Here is a 17837-nt window from a genome sequence, read left to right on the forward strand (position 1 = left end):
TGAGGATGAAAAACTCCAGCACAGTCCTTTAACTAAAGAATTAACAAACACTTAAGACATAAATTAGTAAAAAGCACCTCTCTAGTGATTTTTAGAACCGCTTTACTAGGCCAAAAGATGCACAAACCAATTATCAAGGTGTAATGCTGTGTGAAGCAAATCCTGGGAAACTGACACAGACATCCAAATTCAGATTACCAATAAAATTCAAATAAACTGTAAAATACAGGTAATATGTGCCTATAAATATATACAAAAAGTATAGACACTTTTTATTGGTGTTTTAGTTCAATGTTAGGCCCTCAGTCTTTTGAGCCAGTGCATATCTTCCCCGTATGGCGTGTATGTCCATTTTCTGAGAGTCGCAGGTCACTCCAGACCCAGGACGTAGTTGATGCCTTGCACAAATCCAATAATGACAGGCTGCCAGGCCACCAAGTACCGAAGCCAGTCTAAAAGTTGTCCATACATGACGTGTGGCCTCTCCCAGCTAAAGAAGTGGTTAAGGAAAAAAACTTTCAGCAGCAATCCAACATGATAAAGAAAAAGGGGAACAAGTGATTCTAATATAAAGCCTCAACACATACGACTGTTGGCACATGACCAGAAGGAGGTAGAAATAACTTTCAGTTCGTGTAAAGGGCATTATTTGTTTTAGACAGTTGCACAGTTGACACAGATGTCTGAAGTGAAAACTCTTGGCCACAGAAAGGAACAGGAACTTGTTATACAACCTATAAATGTTTCAAATGTCGTTCCAAAAAACCTGCTATGAGCCACCTGCAAAATTCACCTAAACTTTACTGTCAAACTTCCCCCTCTGTTACAAGAAGGGCATTTTCCTCCTCTGACTTGGCATGATTGGGGTTCCTGAACATTGGCTGGATGTCATCTGTGAAAATGCCCATTTTAGGTCTAAACCTTGTTTTCACTTCCCTTCTATACCATCTCTGAGGGCACACTATGGTAAAATTAGAACAATTAACTAAGGTAAAATTAAGATATTCAAAAACAAACCGGGAAATAATGCAGCACAAAAAAAACACCAGGTCAAGCTCACATGTGCGCAGAATGAAAAGGATACGGGTTACTGAACATCCTCTTTAGATCCACCTTCTCCTTGCAGTACGGGCACATCTGCTTCTTCCCGACGATACACCATCCTCTTATGCAGAACTCATGGAATCTGGACGTGGAGTTAAGGCATTTGGCTTTTTTGTTTGGCATTTTCAGCCATAGTGCATCAAACTGGTTAATCAACATTAATACATACAAAAAATAACAGTTTTAGAAACAATCATGTTAGTACCTTATAAGGACATAAAATGACTTCCTTTATTACTCTGAAGGTCCAGTGTGTAGGATTTGGTGGCATTTAGCAGTGAGGTTGCAGAACTGAAACTTCTCTGTGTGCAAAGTGTGTAGGAGAACTACCATGGCTGATGCAAAAACTAGGGATGCACAGTATGCAAAGCAAAAAAAGTTATAGATATTGTTTTATTGATACTGTTGTTGAGCTGCGATTTCATTGGTAATTGTAATTTTTTCAATTTATTGGCACTGAAAAAAATCTTAAAATGATGATGTGATTTTGGCTGGGTCTATACCAAACAAACATGTTCCCTTACGTCTGAAATATGATTTGTAGGCCAGGGCATCTCTGGAACACCACAATGCTTCATTTATAATGGTATGTTGTGACAAATTTTATCTGTATCGAGAAATTGCAGCTCCTGTGATTTAGATATTTCACTTGGCCACATTGCGATTTTGATAATATTTTGATTTATTGTGTAGCCCTAGCAAAAACAGGAAAATGCAAATGGCCCTATTGAAAGTCAGAATTTTTGTTTTGTCCACTTTGAGCTTCTGTAGAACAACACGGTGGACTCTGTTGAAGAGATCCCGCTCTATATGTAGATGTAAACTGCTCATTCTGAAGTAACAAAAACACAATGATTCTTATTTTCAGGATATTAAACACTAATGAAAAAGGTTAAAACATCATATACCATTCCTGCCAATATGTGTCCCTAAAAGCCACACACTGGACCTCTATAATTATAACTCACAGCATGCACTTCTCTATACTAATCTGTAAACGGTTGCATGTTTACAGTTTGTTTACAGTGGACAAGGAGCTGATGATATCTATGGGGGAAGTAATACAATTTCAGATAAACAGACTGTCATAACATCAATCTGGCATAAAGGTCAAATTAACTCTAATTCCCCTTTATGCCACCAACTGTGTGCACAATACAGTTCCAACACAAACCCATGACGACACCTTTTATAGGCATGAAAAACTCTATTGAGCAACTCAACTTCTCTTTCACTCAGATAAAGACAGCAGCGTGAAAATATATCTCACAAAAAAAGGATACACATGGTTGCATGATAGTCTGTACGTGTTCTCGATGATCCCCTCCTCACTGACATCTACGAGGATGGGCTGGCCGCACACAGCACAGATATTGTCGGAGAGGTGCTTGGTTGGCATGCCAGACGCGCTGTAATACTAAAAAACATAAAAGCGTTAAAATGATATTTTAGCTTACAGTCGCTACCTTCACAGAAACATTCAGTGTCTACAATCTGGCCACTTACACCAACGGTTGAAGCCATGAAGTCTGCACACATCTCTGCAAAGTCCCTTCCCAGGACCCCGTAGTACAGACCGTAGAATAATAGTGAAACGCCAAAGTCCATTGCATCCTCCGGCTTTATCCTGGACACAGAAGGCACTGTATGGGAGTCACCGCTCAGCTGGTGTTCAACATTAACATTTATTTATTCCATAAAAACAGATACGCCTGTTTTATATGTCTGTATTTTCAATGTACAGCTAAATTTACATGTTTTGGAAGACAACACTAATGTGCTTAAATTGTAGTATGCTGATGTCATGCTCATTTACACACACACACACACACACACACACACACATATTCACACATACGCAAATCAAAATGCCGTTTCCTATATTGGATAAAAAACTTTTGATGATGTTCTGACAACTAGCTGTTCCAAGAAATGACCAAACGTTCTTTCTCAAATGCAAGGAAGTATTACTGTGAGGTGGCACTTCTAGGTGGGAAGTGGAAAATTGTTTCATTCACGAAGGATAGTAGGAAACATTTAAGGTACCTTCCTGTTAGTCTATTTTGGGGGTGGTCAGCAGACATGGGTTCTTTAAGGAGCTGATAATCTCACAGCACACGGCAACATCAACTAAGATGATTATAAATAAAAGAAGTTCCTGTTTTAATTTTAAAACTGAATAATTACACACATGTAGCATCTTCAGTTAATTTAGTCTGATAACTGTCAATATACTGTAGAATCATATGACCTCATTTACATGTAGTGAGTGATGTCTGGAAAGTTTTAACTAATTAGAGAGTGCATTATGGCGCAGCCTTGCTAAACTAATGTAACTATAACAGATCTTGTTAAGGTTCTTTGTGAAGAAATGAATGACTGCACAATCATTAAATTGCTGCACAATAACCTGTAAAAACAGCTCTTTGTTCATTCAGACGCTCTCATGAGTAACAGACCATGAACTACCACAGGCTTGTTTTAAATTCAGCTAAAAGGAGCAACTTTCACTTCCTTCTGGTGACTGTGTCTGAGGTAGAAAATATAAATACTCTCATTTCTCTGACCATTAGGAACAGCGTGAGGAGACATTAGTTGTTTTCTTGCGTAAAGGGAAGTTTCTGTGATAACTACGTGTGTTAGTATGTCACTGCTAATGCCCTCGCAGTGGAAATGTGTGCATAAACCTATCACATGATGTTTACTTCTCATTCAACCAGAGTTTATCTTTAACTACATACACCTGTTGTCAGCTACAGATTATGTAAGCACCATGAAGAAGCAGTCACTCTTGTGACTCTTGAGTCACAAGAGTGTTATTTGCTCTTTTTCCTGATGCATTCTATAATACCAGTAGGTGCTGTATTTTAGTGGTGCTTCAGTGCTTAAAAAGACAAGCAACCCTCGAACCATCTGCAATCACTGCCTTTGTCACATTTATGCCTGCAACATAAAATTATATGAAGAACTTTATAGCTTTTGTGACTCTCTTGGCTGGACGCTTGATTCTTGTCAAGTGGAAATCCCCCGCTCCACCTTCCCATCACTCTTGGATAACAGACATCCTCTACCTCGTTAGTGTGGAAAAACATGACGTGTACTCTGAGTGGATTGTCCGCTTGTTTTATGAAGACATGGGGACCATTTTTTGCATTTGCTGACAAACTGACCTTAACTACCATCCCGGACTGACAAACTCTGACAACCTATTTTCAGTGTACCTACCTAATCTATTGAAATCATTCACTTTGTGTTTTATTGCTGAATACTCCTCATATGTGCAAGTGTATGTATATGTTTACTTTCACAGTTGCCACATAATTTCTTAGTCGTCATTAGTGACCAATTCTGTTTGTTTTTACTTTCTCCTTCAGGTGTTCTGTTTCTTTTCTTTCTTTGATCCTCAGTTTTGTAATCACTAAAATCCATATTTGAAACTTGGTATACTGATGTTACCTGAAAACCTAATAAATAAAGTTTGAGGGAGAACAAAGAAGACAGACATCCAACCACAGAGTTGGATTATAAAAGGCATCAAATTAAGAAAAAGCTTAAGTGTCAAGCATTTAGGGACTCAGACTGTGGATGTTGCAGGAGCAGTGATGATCAAAAGAGGGTATTTAAAAAGCCAAAACAACATCATCTAGTGGCAGTAAAGTGCTACATGTGAGACAGAGACCAGGAAGAAACAGAGCTTCATACATCCTAAAACGGCAAGCTTGAAAAGATGACTACTCCTGTCAGCAGCAGCCTGCAGTTTGAAGGATTTTATTTTCAACAGTTTAAGCCAAAATCCTTTTTAAATTTTAGATATGGTTAATTTGGCATTGCTGAAATGACGTGGAACTGGCAATACATACCTGAATATTAGATTTATACCAAAAAGTGTAAACATGACGACACTATAGCCAACTATTCCTGTGGCATAGCTGATCTTGTAGAGAAGGAGGAACCACTTATACACCAACCTATGGTTGCCAAAGAGAAGGCATATGTTAGAGTATGTCAGGATACGTCATGGGCAGTTCAACCTGCTATACTGGAAGGGCAGATTTCTTCATTTATAGAATCTGATGACATGTAAATGATGATAATACCTGGGTGTGGTGCAGGCCAGTGGCTTGCGAGTGGCACGGTAGGAGATGTACGCTGTGATGACCGAGAAGATAAACCACGTGATCAGGAACCTCCACCAGTGCAGTTTGGTAGTAAAGTAGAGAGGAACTACCCACATCTGGAACAGAGTCACCAGCTACAAGACAGCAGAGCATACGTGTTAGAAGATGCATGAACACTACCAACAACAGGTCATATTTGGACAGTATTGGGTAAGAAAGAAAGTACCATATTTATTATTATTTGAGGAAACAAATACTGATGTAGTCATGTGCTGCCACGTGGACAGAAAATAAAAGTAGTGTTCTCTAATACCATTCTTGTCCATCACAAATACAGACACACACCCCTAGCTCAGGGATCAAATATATCTGTATCCGAATAACACACATTATTTTAATTATATGTTTTCACATGATGGTAATTCCAAGTGTTACATACAGAGCTTCAAACATGTTGCTCATGTCTTTTATGTCTTACATTGTATGACTTTGGATGTCTCTGTTTCCACTGCACAAGGACTAGCTGGGCGACGACAAGGGTGACTATGAGGATCAGCACCATCTCTGCGTGCATGGCCTCATGACCTTTGTGTTTGGCATGCATTCTTGCATGCTCCACTCTGTGGAAAAAAGGAAGAACATACTCAACTAATCTTACGCAGCTAGGAGTCACGAAATATGTTATTTCATAACAATGAGGTGTGCCCTTAAATTTGCACTGTGCAGCTCTACATGTTGACGTTGGTGAAGTGTTAGAAGCATGAACTTCAATATCCAGAAATCATGAAATGTTACTGTATGTCGAGACTGGCCAACCTAACAGCTGACATTATTATCTGATTTGTTTTTCATTAGCCAGTTCTAAGTGTAAGGAACTCCCTGTCCAAAAAAAGTCTGATAAAAGATCTCGGTTAGGATGTGTAAAGTTATATTCTTTACTGAAAACCTTGTGAATTAATGAATAAAAATGCTTGTAAGTGTAACTCTGCACCCTTAAGTGCAAAAACTTTATTTTAAACTGGCGATACATCCATGATAGTACATAAATGTATTCAGATTGAAAATAATCATATCATATAAGCTACAGAAATAAATACACTATCCATTAAAGATGTGGCAAAGATACTAACCTCCACTTCTCCTCTGGTGAGAGCTTGGACACATCAAACTAAAGAAAAGAGAAGACAAAACAATAACTATTATTTCTGACACTGTTTCAAATAAGCAGCTGAACAAACTGATGATAACATCACATTTTAGCCATTTTGAGGAAAGAGAACACACTTCAAAACTATAATTAGGGAATGCTACGATAGTGTGCCTTAGCAGAGTGCACTGTGTAAACATCATTTGAACAAAGGACTAATAAACATTTGCCATTCTGACCCATATTATGTAATAATTTGTAGATATAAAGAAATAACATTTAAAAAAAGCCATAACTGATAAAAGCATCACCTCACACAGCTGAATTTAAACCCCACATCATACATTGCATACCAATTACAGAGTTGCTAAAATAATAATTTGAATTAAGGCATTGTGTTTAGGTTGTGCAGTAAGATGAAGAGAATGCAGGTGTGTCAAAGCTGGTTGATAGGGTAACAAAACAGAAATGTATGCTAATGGACCCCGAACAAGAGTAAAGTTATTAAAATGTGCAAAGTGTGTTAAGCAGCTACAGTTCCACCCAAGTTGTTGGGCTTGTTTAGCTACTTAACCATGACTGAAGTTAACAGCTGGCAGCAAGAACTGATGAGATGTTCTCTTATTATTAGAGCTTCCTGTTAGGCTTGGGCAGTATAAAAGTATGACAGCATATCAAGATATTCATAAATTCCAATGGTATGATTTTAAGTCACGTTCAAAATGCAGATGCTTCTCTTTCTATTAAACTGATAGAGATGCTTTATTGTGACAATGTATTCATTCAGTATTCGGTCAGTCTCTGCTCTTGGATCAGGCAGCTGAGCTAAGAAAGATGGCAACTGTGAGTTGTGGGGATTATGTTACAAGACTAGTAAAAATGAAAAAATGTCTCTGCTCCCATTCAGTAGTATTTCTACAAATAACTTTATACTGAAATGACTTCTTCCAACAACAAAAGCAGTTTATTAGCCACGCAATTTTATTCGACACAGTGTCTCCATTCAGCCCACTGTTGTTTCAGAATCCACCCTGGCAACAAGTGTCATCAGGTCCTCCAGCAGGAAGGCCGCTTATTTCCAAGCTATTCAGTAATTTATCAGCCATGAGTATTTTAAACCCAGCAACACCTGTCTTAGTGGGTTAACTGCATATTAGAAACACATTATTGTGGGCTAGACAGTGACATACATAACAGTGACATCTATAATCAGTGGCTGAGTTAATTTTTTCCCTCTTAAATACAAATACTGTCGTATACCGTTTACCCCAGTGAACGGTCAGGAAGGTGTGACAAAATTGATACCGCTTGAGCCTACTTCCTATCTGCCAAATAAGGCAGATGAATGAAGGCTGGCAGTGGTGGCACTATCAAGTATCGAGCTAAGGGCTAACACCCATGTCTTACTCATCATCGTCATCCTGCTAAGTACACCTCATTATCCTGACTGAGTTATCATTTGCCCTTTTGCACATTTACTGATGTTTGAAAACAGCGTCAGGATTAGATACAAATCCATGCTGCTGACATGTATGTGGACTGCAGATTAATACATTTTTGAGTACCTGCATGCTCTCTCATCTCATTACACATGAGACAGGTAAAACAGGTCACAAGGGCACATAAAGTCCCTCAGGCACAGATTTCAATTCAAACAACACACATACTTAAATCATCAGTGAACCAAACACGAGGGTCTTGTGTGTTTTTGTCAGCCTATTGTGATGCCAGTCACGCAGCAATTCTGCCTCCGCTGCACATTTGGTAACTACACCTACACATGGCCAGCTGTAATAGCTTTTAGTTCACTCTGTGGTGGCTGCTGCACACTGTGTGTCACTTTGACATTTAGCTTTGGTTTGACTAGAGGATTGAAATAACACAGGAAGTGGTTTGGTTGCTTCCCTTAGCTCAACAGACACACCTCTTGGTACAGCAAAGGCGTTCGTGACCTTTGACCCGAGCAGCCACATCAGCTTTATTTGTAGAGTTAATCTTTTTAACTTAACAGTGAACATACAGGTGTGACAAAGAAACTAAAAAGCTTTATTTAAAAAACAACCAGCATCTGGGTTACTTTGACCAAATGAAAGCACCTATATGTTTTGAACGTTAGCTAACTGGCTTAGCATAGCTATCAAAATGCTCTCATGGCGTTTCACCCTTACGCTGCTGTTTCATCAAACCAAGCGCAATCACTTAGGAACAATGGACGATGCATTTTTATTCACACTCCATACCTGTGGTTGGTAACATCGCTTAACAGCAGCTAGCCGCTTAGGCTACACCCGTGATTAGCTGCTAGCTAGCACAGAGCTCCGAGTAGGCAGCTGGAACCACTTTATAATTTAACCCCCATCTTTTTAATCTGTCATAACACCTCACCGTGGCCCACCACCCTCACCTGGTGCGGTTCATCGTGATGCTCCAGCCCATGGTCGTGCTCTACACCATCAACCTCCACCTCAAACACCCCGGCCATCTTCGGAGTGCTGCTTTACCTTTCCGGGTCCATTAGCATTAGCAGCAAACCTAAGAGGGTCACATCCGGTGTTGTTGTTTTTCTCCCCTTCAAAATAAAACTCAGATAAAATGTAGGTCAAACAGTAAAGCTGCGACTTCCTTCGTTTGATTCTTTGTTCGTCAAAGAGTCTGAAGCGAAGTCATAGCTCGCAAACTGCAACTTAGTTTTGGATAATCTACTGATGTTTCCATGATATTATGATTTTTTATATTTAGGCAGAGCCATTTGCAGAGATTAATTTACCAAACATGATATGCTTGTGAGGATAAAAAAGGACCATTCAATAAAAATTAGATGCTGAATATGAATATCACTAGAACCAATGCACAACTCATTATCAAAAAGTTCTAAGTTCAAAAGTTTAATGTCAATTCACTACATGTGCAGGACATATGGAAGAATCGAAATACCGTACAATTTAAAAGCTAAAACAAGGCTGAATTGGAATAATAATAATAATAATAATAATAATAATGATACAATAAAAAACAATATAATACAAGTCAAATAAACCAAGCAGTATAACCTAATAGACAAGACACTCTAAAGATAATCCAAACCTATGTACAATCAATGACGACTTGATGTACATGTAGTGCAAAAGACCAACAGCAGCAGATATGAAGTAGTGAAAATGGTTAAAGTAAAGTGCATATTTACTGTATTCATTTTCTTTTTGATTTCACTGTCAAATCAGAGCATTTTCTGAAATGTGTTTTGCCGCATAGGCCTAAATACAAAAACACAAAACACAAAATTAAACAGCAAAACCAAAGGCCCCATTACAAATATCTCAGGTACACTGAGGCCTACGTAAAACCCAAATTCTGATTTAGTAGTTTCACAGACTGAGAAATTAAAAAGCTCCTCAACCCGTTCAGCGGAGCCTGCTGGACTCTGAATCTTCTGTGAGATCAATAAAAGCTGATTTTTATGTTTCAGGAATGGTGCAACCTGTTTGTCTGATGAGCCACTGTGGATACAATTGTAATGGATGTCGCTCCAGTTATACTGCTTTAATTCATTCATGAATATATACATAGTATTGCCATTATGCTGATGTTGAAGAGTACTGATATAATCTAAACATGTATTAGTGTAGTTATCATGTAAGGAAGGAAATGCATCTAACTGTGCGAGTCACAACTTGGTTATAACTCCAGTCACATTCATATGTGGGAGCTGGAAATTTCCACATTGCAACAAACAGCACATATGAAGCAATCCTTAAATAAGACAGGATAATTACATGTTATAAAACCCGTTGTGTAGGAAATATCCCGCCACATTTACCCAGAAACGGGACCGGAAGTTGTAAAAATGACTGACGACGGATTGTTATTGGTTTAAAAGTCTGATGGAGTCTGCTCTGATTGGCTGTCCCGCTGACGCATTTCAGTGTAACTGGCTCGCGGGTTGTTGGCGCCCAGTTTGAGATTCAACTGTGTCGGCTGATTGTTCTCACACAGAGTAATAACCTGCTGTAACAACTCTGCAGCAGCAGCAGCCGCAGCACAGGCAGCTCATCGTGTCAAAGCCGAGGAGAAAACATCACCAACCCGCTGTGTGAGGAAACCAGCTGCTCTGCTGCAAACATGCACGTCATTAAGAGAGGTATAGTGGCTCACTTCACTTTAATGCTGTCAGATAGTGTTTGAGTAATGCAGTGTTTTAGTGTGAAGGAGGATGTGAAGGTCAGGAAAAACTCATTAAGTGTTTAAAATTGTATCCAAGCGGTGATACATGTTGAAACTGTAAAGAGATGCAACACTGCAGCCTGGAGCAACGTTTCATTCATGCTCGAGTGTGTGTTTCTTTGTGTGGTGTCATCGAGACACTAAACAAAGAGATAGCTATGGAAGCTCAGCCGGTGACAGTTTCTTTTTCTCTTTGCAGGTTTGCTGCCTCTTTATTTTGAATAATGTTGAAGATAACATTTAAATGCGTTCACTGTACTCGTTGACAAGTTTTGACTTTAATGTTTAATTTGTTTCCGCCGGTGTTTTGCGACATTAAGGCGTTGGCAAACTTCCCTTTACATAGGAGCTGTGTAGTGACAGGGTTATTAGTCATGTTCAGCATCTGTGGTATTGGCGCCAAGTAACAAGACTTTGTTGTAAACACTAACTGGTCAGACAGGTGTTCAGCGCGGGCTCCATTCAGTTCATTGATCAGTAGAGGGCAGGGGTGTGCAGCACCACATCCTGGGCCCTATGCATGAGCAGTCCCTGTGGGGCCCCCTGCTCTTTCTCTCATGATCCATGCTCTCTCAGGCACCTTTTGATTTTATTTATTTATTTATTTTACTAAGTCAGTTTGGGTATTTTCCTTTCTGTTCCTTTTTGGAGCCTTGACTTAACCTAGTGCATGGGCAGAGTAGATTGTGTCTTTAAGGGGTGAGAGGGGCCTCAGAGAGCTTCCACTACTTTTATATGCATTCAGTATTTTTAACCAGTTTATTCAGGCAGTTTTAATTTAGTCATGGCACTAATTACTGCTCCCTCCTATTGGGGCCCTGGGTAATGAGTCCCTGTTTCCCCCTCACTATGACACCCCCTGGTAGAGGGAATCCAGTTCACAGCCATAGCACTGATATTTCTTGACTGCAATTATTAGGGCCCGACCAATTTATCGGCCAGCCGATTTAATCGACCGATTATAGCCATTAGAGAATAATCGATGTTAACACTTATATTTTCATCACAAATAAAATGCAGGGAATATGGTGTTTTACTTAGAAATGATGTCCTTGTTACTTTTGCACTATTACCTACCTCTGTTAAATTGGCAATAATAAGAAGAACTGGTACTGTGAACATACATGTGAATGTCTTAACTCATACAGACTTTGCATGATTATTTTATTTCCCAGAGGTTTACTGCCTTTTTGCACATCATATTTTTGATTTATTTTGTGCTCAAATTGTTCATATGCTGCTTGTTCCACACAATTTCTGATAATAAAAGTATTTGAAAATAGTAAAATGTTCTTCCTTCAATTTATATCTTTGTAACGAGTGTTTGAACTATATTTAAGCCATCAAAAGCAGGTATTTCGGGGGGTTTTAAATTGAAAAATGTAAAAAATTAATCTGCCAATATATCGGTTATCACATTTTTTTATTCCATAACATTGGAATCGGCATCAGCCCCAAAAAATCCATATCAGTCGGGCCCTAGCAATTATATTCATGAACTAAGAATTTACCTCAGAAATGACCAAATAAGTTTCAGAACTAATAATATTGTTTGTTTTTTCAGATGGACGCCAGGAGGCCGTTACTTTCGACAAAATCACATCTCGCATCCAGAAGCTTTGCTACGGACTCAACTCTGACTTTGTGGACCCTGTGAGTTCAAACCACTAAAACTTACTTATTAACACTAAAAAGCGAAACATCAAGCGATGTAAATGAGTGACACGGTTGTTGACTCCACTCCGGTGATATTCTACAGCATGTAACCCCTTCACCTCTTGTTCCTGCAGGCTCAGATCACGATGAAGGTGATCCAGGGTCTGTACAGCGGAGTCACCACTGTGGAGCTGGACACTCTGGCAGCAGAGACCGCCGCCACCCTCACCACCAAACATCCTGACTATGCGCTCCTGGCTGCACGAATTGCGGTGTCTAACCTGCACAAAGAGACCAAGAAAGTCTTCAGTGGTGTGTACAAGTTTTAAGTTACCATACCATTTGTGTACGCAATTAATGTGCTCAGAAATATGACTTTGCATTGAAATAAATAACAGCAATATTGCAGTATACATTGATTTCACCATCTTTTGGTAAAAAATGATGCTGCAGATTGTGATATGGGGTTCCCCTTAGGAAATTGTTTAGACAGGGTAGTGAGCCATTCAGATGTTAATGCATCTTTCTTGTGATCAGTCTCATTAAACAATACCTACACTCATTTAACATACGGCATTTGCTGTGTGAGATAGCACATTGACTGTACGTTGTTAAAGTGTTTGAATTACCTGATATTACACTTTCTTTCCTCTTTGCTTTCATAGATGTGATGGAAGACCTGTACAACTACGTGAACCCCTTGAACAAACAACACTCTCCCATGATCGCCAAAGAGACACTCGACATTGTACTTGAAAACAAGGGTGTAAGTCACATTTGATGATGTGTTTTGTCCATGTTTTCAAATCTGAAATCACTATAATTATGCGTAGCAGCCTTTTAACATAATATCATCTTTCCTTTGCAGCGCCTCAACTCAGCCATCATTTATGACAGAGACTTCTCTTACAACTTCTTTGGCTTTAAGGTAATTTTTCATTCCATCTCACTTTCAACATCTCAAGCAGATACCTGGATTGTGAATCTAATTTGTCCCTTTTTCTCTGATAGACTCTTGAGCGGTCGTATTTGTTGAAGATTAACGGCAAAGGTGAGAATAGGTTTTTCTTAAAGCTTAGTGTGTTTATGGGCACAGAGACTACTAATTTTAATTCTTAAAATTACTAATGACTGTCCATTTTCTGTAGTTGCCGAGAGGCCCCAGCACATGCTAATGAGAGTGGCTGTTGGGATTCACAAAGAAGACATTGATGCAGCCATTGAGACCTACAACTTGCTGTCAGAGAAGTGGTTCACCCATGCTTCACCTACTCTGTTCAATGCTGGCACCAACAAGCCACAGCTGTCTAGGTAAAGCCTCTGAGCAAAGTTAGCTCTGACGCTTTCTTCTTTAACTTGATTTTTTTTTTTTTTCCCCACAATAATCCAATTTGTTTGTGTTCTTGCAGTTGTTTCTTGCTGGCCATGAAGGATGACAGCATTGAAGGTATTTATGACACACTGAAGCAGTGTGCCCTCATCTCTAAATCAGCTGGAGGTATTGGATTGGCAGTGAGCTGCATCAGAGCAACAGGCAGCTACATTGCTGGGGTGAGTTAACGCACACAGCAGGGATTCAAATCAAGCAGATATAGAGGGGCTTATATTTTGTCCTTTTTGCATTGCTTACAGTGGTTCTTGTTTTTCAGACTAATGGCACTTCCAATGGGCTGGTTCCTATGCTTCGAGTCTACAACAACACGGCACGTTATGTTGACCAGGGTGGTAACAAGGTGAAGATTTGCAGCGCATGCTGATAATGGAGCTCGACATTGTTGCTGTAGACTAGAGACATCGCTGGTAGTAAATTTAATTCACCTTGCTCTCTGTGTTTGCTTGTTCAGAGACCCGGGGCGTTCGCTGTGTACCTGGAGCCGTGGCATTTTGATGTGTTTGACTTCTTAGAGTTGAAGAAGAACACAGGGAAAGAGGAGCAGAGGGCCAGAGACCTGTTCTTCGCCATGTGGATCCCAGACTTATTTATGAAACGAGTGGAAAGCAATCAGGTGAACATCTGCGAGAGTCTCCTCCCTGACTCACATTTACATCAGTTAATATTAAGCCACATGATCTTTAATCTACTATGTTCTTTTAGTCTTACTGTCTCTCTCCTGCTCTTGTAGGACTGGTCTCTACTGTGTCCCAGTGAATGTCCTGGCTTAGAGGAGTGCTGGGGAGAGGAGTTTGAGGAGCTCTACACTCGGTAAGACCAGCTCCACAAACTGTTTTGAACAAACAGTTCATTTCTCAGTGCTAACCTGTCCCATGTATCTGGTCTGTCTTCAGTTATGAGAAGGAGGGCAGAGCTAAGCGTGTGGTGAAGGCTCAGCAGGTGTGGTACGCCATCATTGAGTCACAGACAGAAACCGGCACACCATACATGCTCTACAAGGACGCCTGCAACAGGAAGAGCAACCAGCAGAATCTGGGCACCATCAAATCCAGCAATCTGTGCACGGAGATCGTAGAGTACACGAGCAAAGACGAGGTGAGGGGCAGGAGATATTGATTCTGTAATATTCAAATTGGTCATTACATTATTTTGTTAATGCTTGTTTGGTTTGTTTCTCAGGTTGCAGTGTGTAACCTGGCGTCTATCGCCCTCAACATGTACGTCACCCCAGAAAGGACCTATGACTTTAAAAAGCTTGCATCTGTCACCAAAGTCATTGTCAAGAACCTGAACAAGATTATTGACATCAACTACTACCCAGTGATCGAGGTGCGCTTTCTTATCTGGTGTTGCTTCTTTATCAGTCATGCAGTCGGGTCTTATGTGCTCTGTGTTAACAAATGGCTCCTCTGTCCTGCTTTACAGGCTGAACGGTCTAACAAGCGTCACAGACCGATTGGAATCGGTGTGCAGGGTCTTGCGGATGCCTTCATCCTTATGCGTTATCCATTTGAAAGCGCAGAGGCCCAGTTGCTCAACATTCAGATCTTTGAGACCATCTACTACGCTGCCCTGGAGGCCAGCTGTGAGCTGGCGGCAGAGCTCGGCCCTTATGAAACCTACGCAGGCTCTCCTGTCAGCAAGGGAGTGAGTAGTTTTTGTTAAAATCCATCCTTGGACATGGTTTAGCTCTCTGGGCTCAGATCCTAACTAATTTTATTTTCCAGATTCTTCAGCATGACATGTGGAATAAAACTCCAACAGATCTCCACGACTGGAAAGCACTGAAGGCGAAAATTGCCAAGTAAGTGTTCCTGAAATGACTTCCTTGTTGGTGTATCTCATCTTATATCTATTGTACGTAGAGATCGAAGCTCATCCCTGATTCAGCTCCTTCCCTGTCCCTGTGTGTCCTCAGGCATGGTGTGAGGAACAGTCTGCTCATGGCCCCCATGCCCACAGCTTCCACCGCCCAGATCCTGGGCAACAACGAGTCCATTGAGGCTTACACCAGCAACATCTACACCCGCAGGGTGCTCTCTGGAGAATTTCAGGTCAGCACTTAATGCATTTGCTGCTTTGTGTCTCCACAGTTGTGAAGGACAGGGTTCCTGTGGGTCCTTAAAAAGTCTCAGAAGGCATTGTATTGATTAATATCAAAATAAGGCCTTACTTGGTATTAAAATGTCTTAATCACTCTTTCAAAATACTTAAAAATGCAAAGACATTAGGGAGTAGGATTGTATGAATCTTGGTTTCTGACGTTACATTGTAAAATACCAAAAATAATTTATAGAATTCCTTTTGCATTAGTGTCATGCTGATCAGGAGATGGAACCAGCAACACTCATTTTTTGCTTCCAGTCGCTATGCTCAGAGCAGAGGATCAACTATCTGCTAACTAGCTGTCATTGTAGTACAAACTCAATAAAAACTGGCTATTCAACCAAGATTTTGGGGCATGACTGAAACTGGTTCAAGGCAATGCAAAATGTTTTTCAAACTCTGCACAATGGCAGTGAAATCCCACATGCAGAGAGAGATACACACAATTGCCAAGAAAACCTGCCAACATACGGCAGGTATTTCCCAGTTCTCCTCTATCCTGATCTCCACTAAGGGACAAAACAAGACGTGTGTTATGTTACATGGGTAAATGTGTCCTTAACCCTAAGTAATTGATGTCAGTTCATGGTTTGTCTTGTGTTTTTTTTTCCCTTTACTTTTGGAAATGATAAAATTAGTCTTAAATTTAATTCCAAATGACATTGAAAAGTCTGAAATCAAACCCGCCTTAAGCAGCAGGAACCTTAGAAGGAAAAGCTGCTTAGTGACTTTTCTGCCTCTCCAATAGATTGTGAACCCTCACCTGCTGAAGGACCTCACAGAAAGAGGACTGTGGAGTGACGAAATGAAGAACCAGCTGATTGCTCAGAATGGATCCATCCAGGTAAAGTGTCACACTTAAAATCTTAACTAAGATCTTTAGTATCACTGCTTTAAATGTTGCTGTGATTTCAAATGACTTCCTGTTTGGTGATCACCAACCCATCTGACTTGCCCGCAGGATATTAAAGAGATCCCTGATGATCTGAAGCAGCTGTATAAAACTGTGTGGGAAATCTCTCAGAAGACTGTCATCAAGATGGCAGCAGATCGTGGTGCCTACATTGACCAGAGCCAGTCCCTAAACATCCATATTGCTGAGCCAAACTACGGAAAACTGACCAGCATGCACTTCTACGGTTGGAAGCTGGTGAGTCAGGAATAAAAGAATACAGGCTTGGGGTGTCAGTGGCTTAGTGGTAGAGCAGGCGCCCCATTTACAAGGCTGTTGCCGCAGCGGCCCGGGTTCGACTCCAGCCTGTGGCCCTTTGCTGCATGTCTCTCCCTCTCTCCCTCCCTCTTTCACACTTTGCTGTCCTGTCAATTAAAGGCAAAAAATGCCCATAAAAATATCTTTAAAAAAAAAAAAAAAAAAGAATACAGGCTTGACATACCGTATGCTGCATCACAGCGCCAAGAAACATCTAAATGCCTGTCTTCTTTTCCCTGCAGGGCCTGAAAACAGGCATGTACTACCTGCGAACGAAGCCTGCAGCCAACCCCATTCAGTTCACCCTCAACAAGGAGAAAATAAAGGAAGCCAAGTCAGCCAAGAGCAATGAGGAGGAGACCAAACAGCGGAACACTGCTGCCATGGTGTGTTCCTTAGCAAACAAGGATGAGTGCCTGATGTGCGGCTCTTAACTGAAGTGTGGTTCACACAGATAAACACACTTCCTCTTATCCATCAACTTCCCCTGTTTAAAACGTGTTTTTGGAAACACTTGGTGCTTTTTATTTGTATATGATGATGTAATGAGGGTTTTACATATGCCGCTGTGAACAGGTCACAAATCTTTGCTGTTTTTATTTAATATTATCTGGATTTTCAAGTTATGTTGTATGCATGTTTGTATAGAATGAACAGGGTGCAATGAATTAAAACTACCCTTAGTTATTTTTTTAATCAATACAGTTTTATAATATGTGGGTCACATTAATGAACTTCATGTTTGTCTGTCAGATGTGTGGAAATTAAACATGTCATACAGTGGTCTTAATTTAAGTCTCATTATTACACTAATGTCAAGTATTTGTGGTGCTTCTGTTATGCATGTATTAGACCTGCAGTAATTTTGTTTTACATTTACAA

The 17837-nt window shown here is 40.2% G+C and overlaps 2 protein-coding genes across 2 annotated transcripts; one reads left to right on the forward strand and one right to left on the reverse strand.

Annotated features, from left to right (window-relative positions):
• Positions 1-85: 85 nt before the first annotated feature.
• On the reverse strand, positions 86-8927 carry rnf121 (ring finger protein 121). The gene is made up of 9 exons (XM_049591826.1): positions 8774-8927; positions 6353-6390; positions 5701-5842; positions 5202-5356; positions 4965-5072; positions 2611-2731; positions 2388-2521; positions 1085-1186; positions 86-490 (listed from the first exon to the last, which is right to left on the reverse strand). Exons 1-9 carry the CDS (start codon positions 8849-8851, stop codon positions 370-372), a joined length of 999 nt encoding a protein of 332 aa, XP_049447783.1. The 5' UTR covers positions 8852-8927; the 3' UTR covers positions 86-369.
• Positions 8928-10315: 1388 nt separating this feature from the next.
• On the forward strand, positions 10316-17745 carry LOC125898128 (ribonucleoside-diphosphate reductase large subunit-like). Its single transcript, XM_049591814.1, has 19 exons — positions 10316-10507; positions 12155-12243; positions 12381-12558; positions 12912-13012; positions 13115-13174; positions 13258-13297; positions 13395-13557; positions 13656-13797; positions 13896-13979; positions 14091-14252; positions 14370-14449; positions 14533-14734; positions 14819-14968; positions 15065-15286; positions 15367-15443; positions 15558-15693; positions 16494-16589; positions 16707-16895; positions 17198-17745. The coding sequence occupies exons 1-19, from the start codon at positions 10489-10491 to the stop codon at positions 17387-17389; spliced, it is 2382 nt and encodes a 793-aa protein (XP_049447771.1). The 5' UTR covers positions 10316-10488; the 3' UTR covers positions 17390-17745.
• Positions 17746-17837: the final 92 nt, after the last annotated feature.

Source organism: Epinephelus fuscoguttatus, linkage group LG12 (genome assembly GCF_011397635.1).
Source record: "Epinephelus fuscoguttatus linkage group LG12, E.fuscoguttatus.final_Chr_v1".
Taxonomy (NCBI): domain Eukaryota; kingdom Metazoa; phylum Chordata; class Actinopteri; order Perciformes; family Serranidae; genus Epinephelus; species Epinephelus fuscoguttatus.

What these genes read in the sequence shown, in the direction of transcription:
- rnf121 (XM_049591826.1), bottom strand. Translation starts at nt 8,851, where the DNA reads ATGGCCGGGGTGTTTGAGGTGGAGGTTGATGGTGTAGAGCACGACCAT. An exon ending in TCATGGCTTCAACCGTTGGT is followed by an intron (nt 2,522 to 2,610) that starts GTAAGTGGCCAG and finishes TATGTTTTTTAG; the next exon opens with TATTACAGCGCGTCTGGCAT. An exon ending in AAGAGGATGTTCAGTAACCC is followed by an intron (nt 491 to 1,084) that starts GTATCCTTTTCA and finishes CCACTTCTTTAG; the next exon opens with CTGGGAGAGGCCACACGTCA.
- LOC125898128 (XM_049591814.1), top strand. An exon ending in TGCTCTCTGGAGAATTTCAG is followed by an intron (nt 15,694 to 16,493) that starts GTCAGCACTTAA and finishes CCTCTCCAATAG; the next exon opens with ATTGTGAACCCTCACCTGCT. An exon ending in ACTTCTACGGTTGGAAGCTG is followed by an intron (nt 16,896 to 17,197) that starts GTGAGTCAGGAA and finishes TTTTCCCTGCAG; the next exon opens with GGCCTGAAAACAGGCATGTA.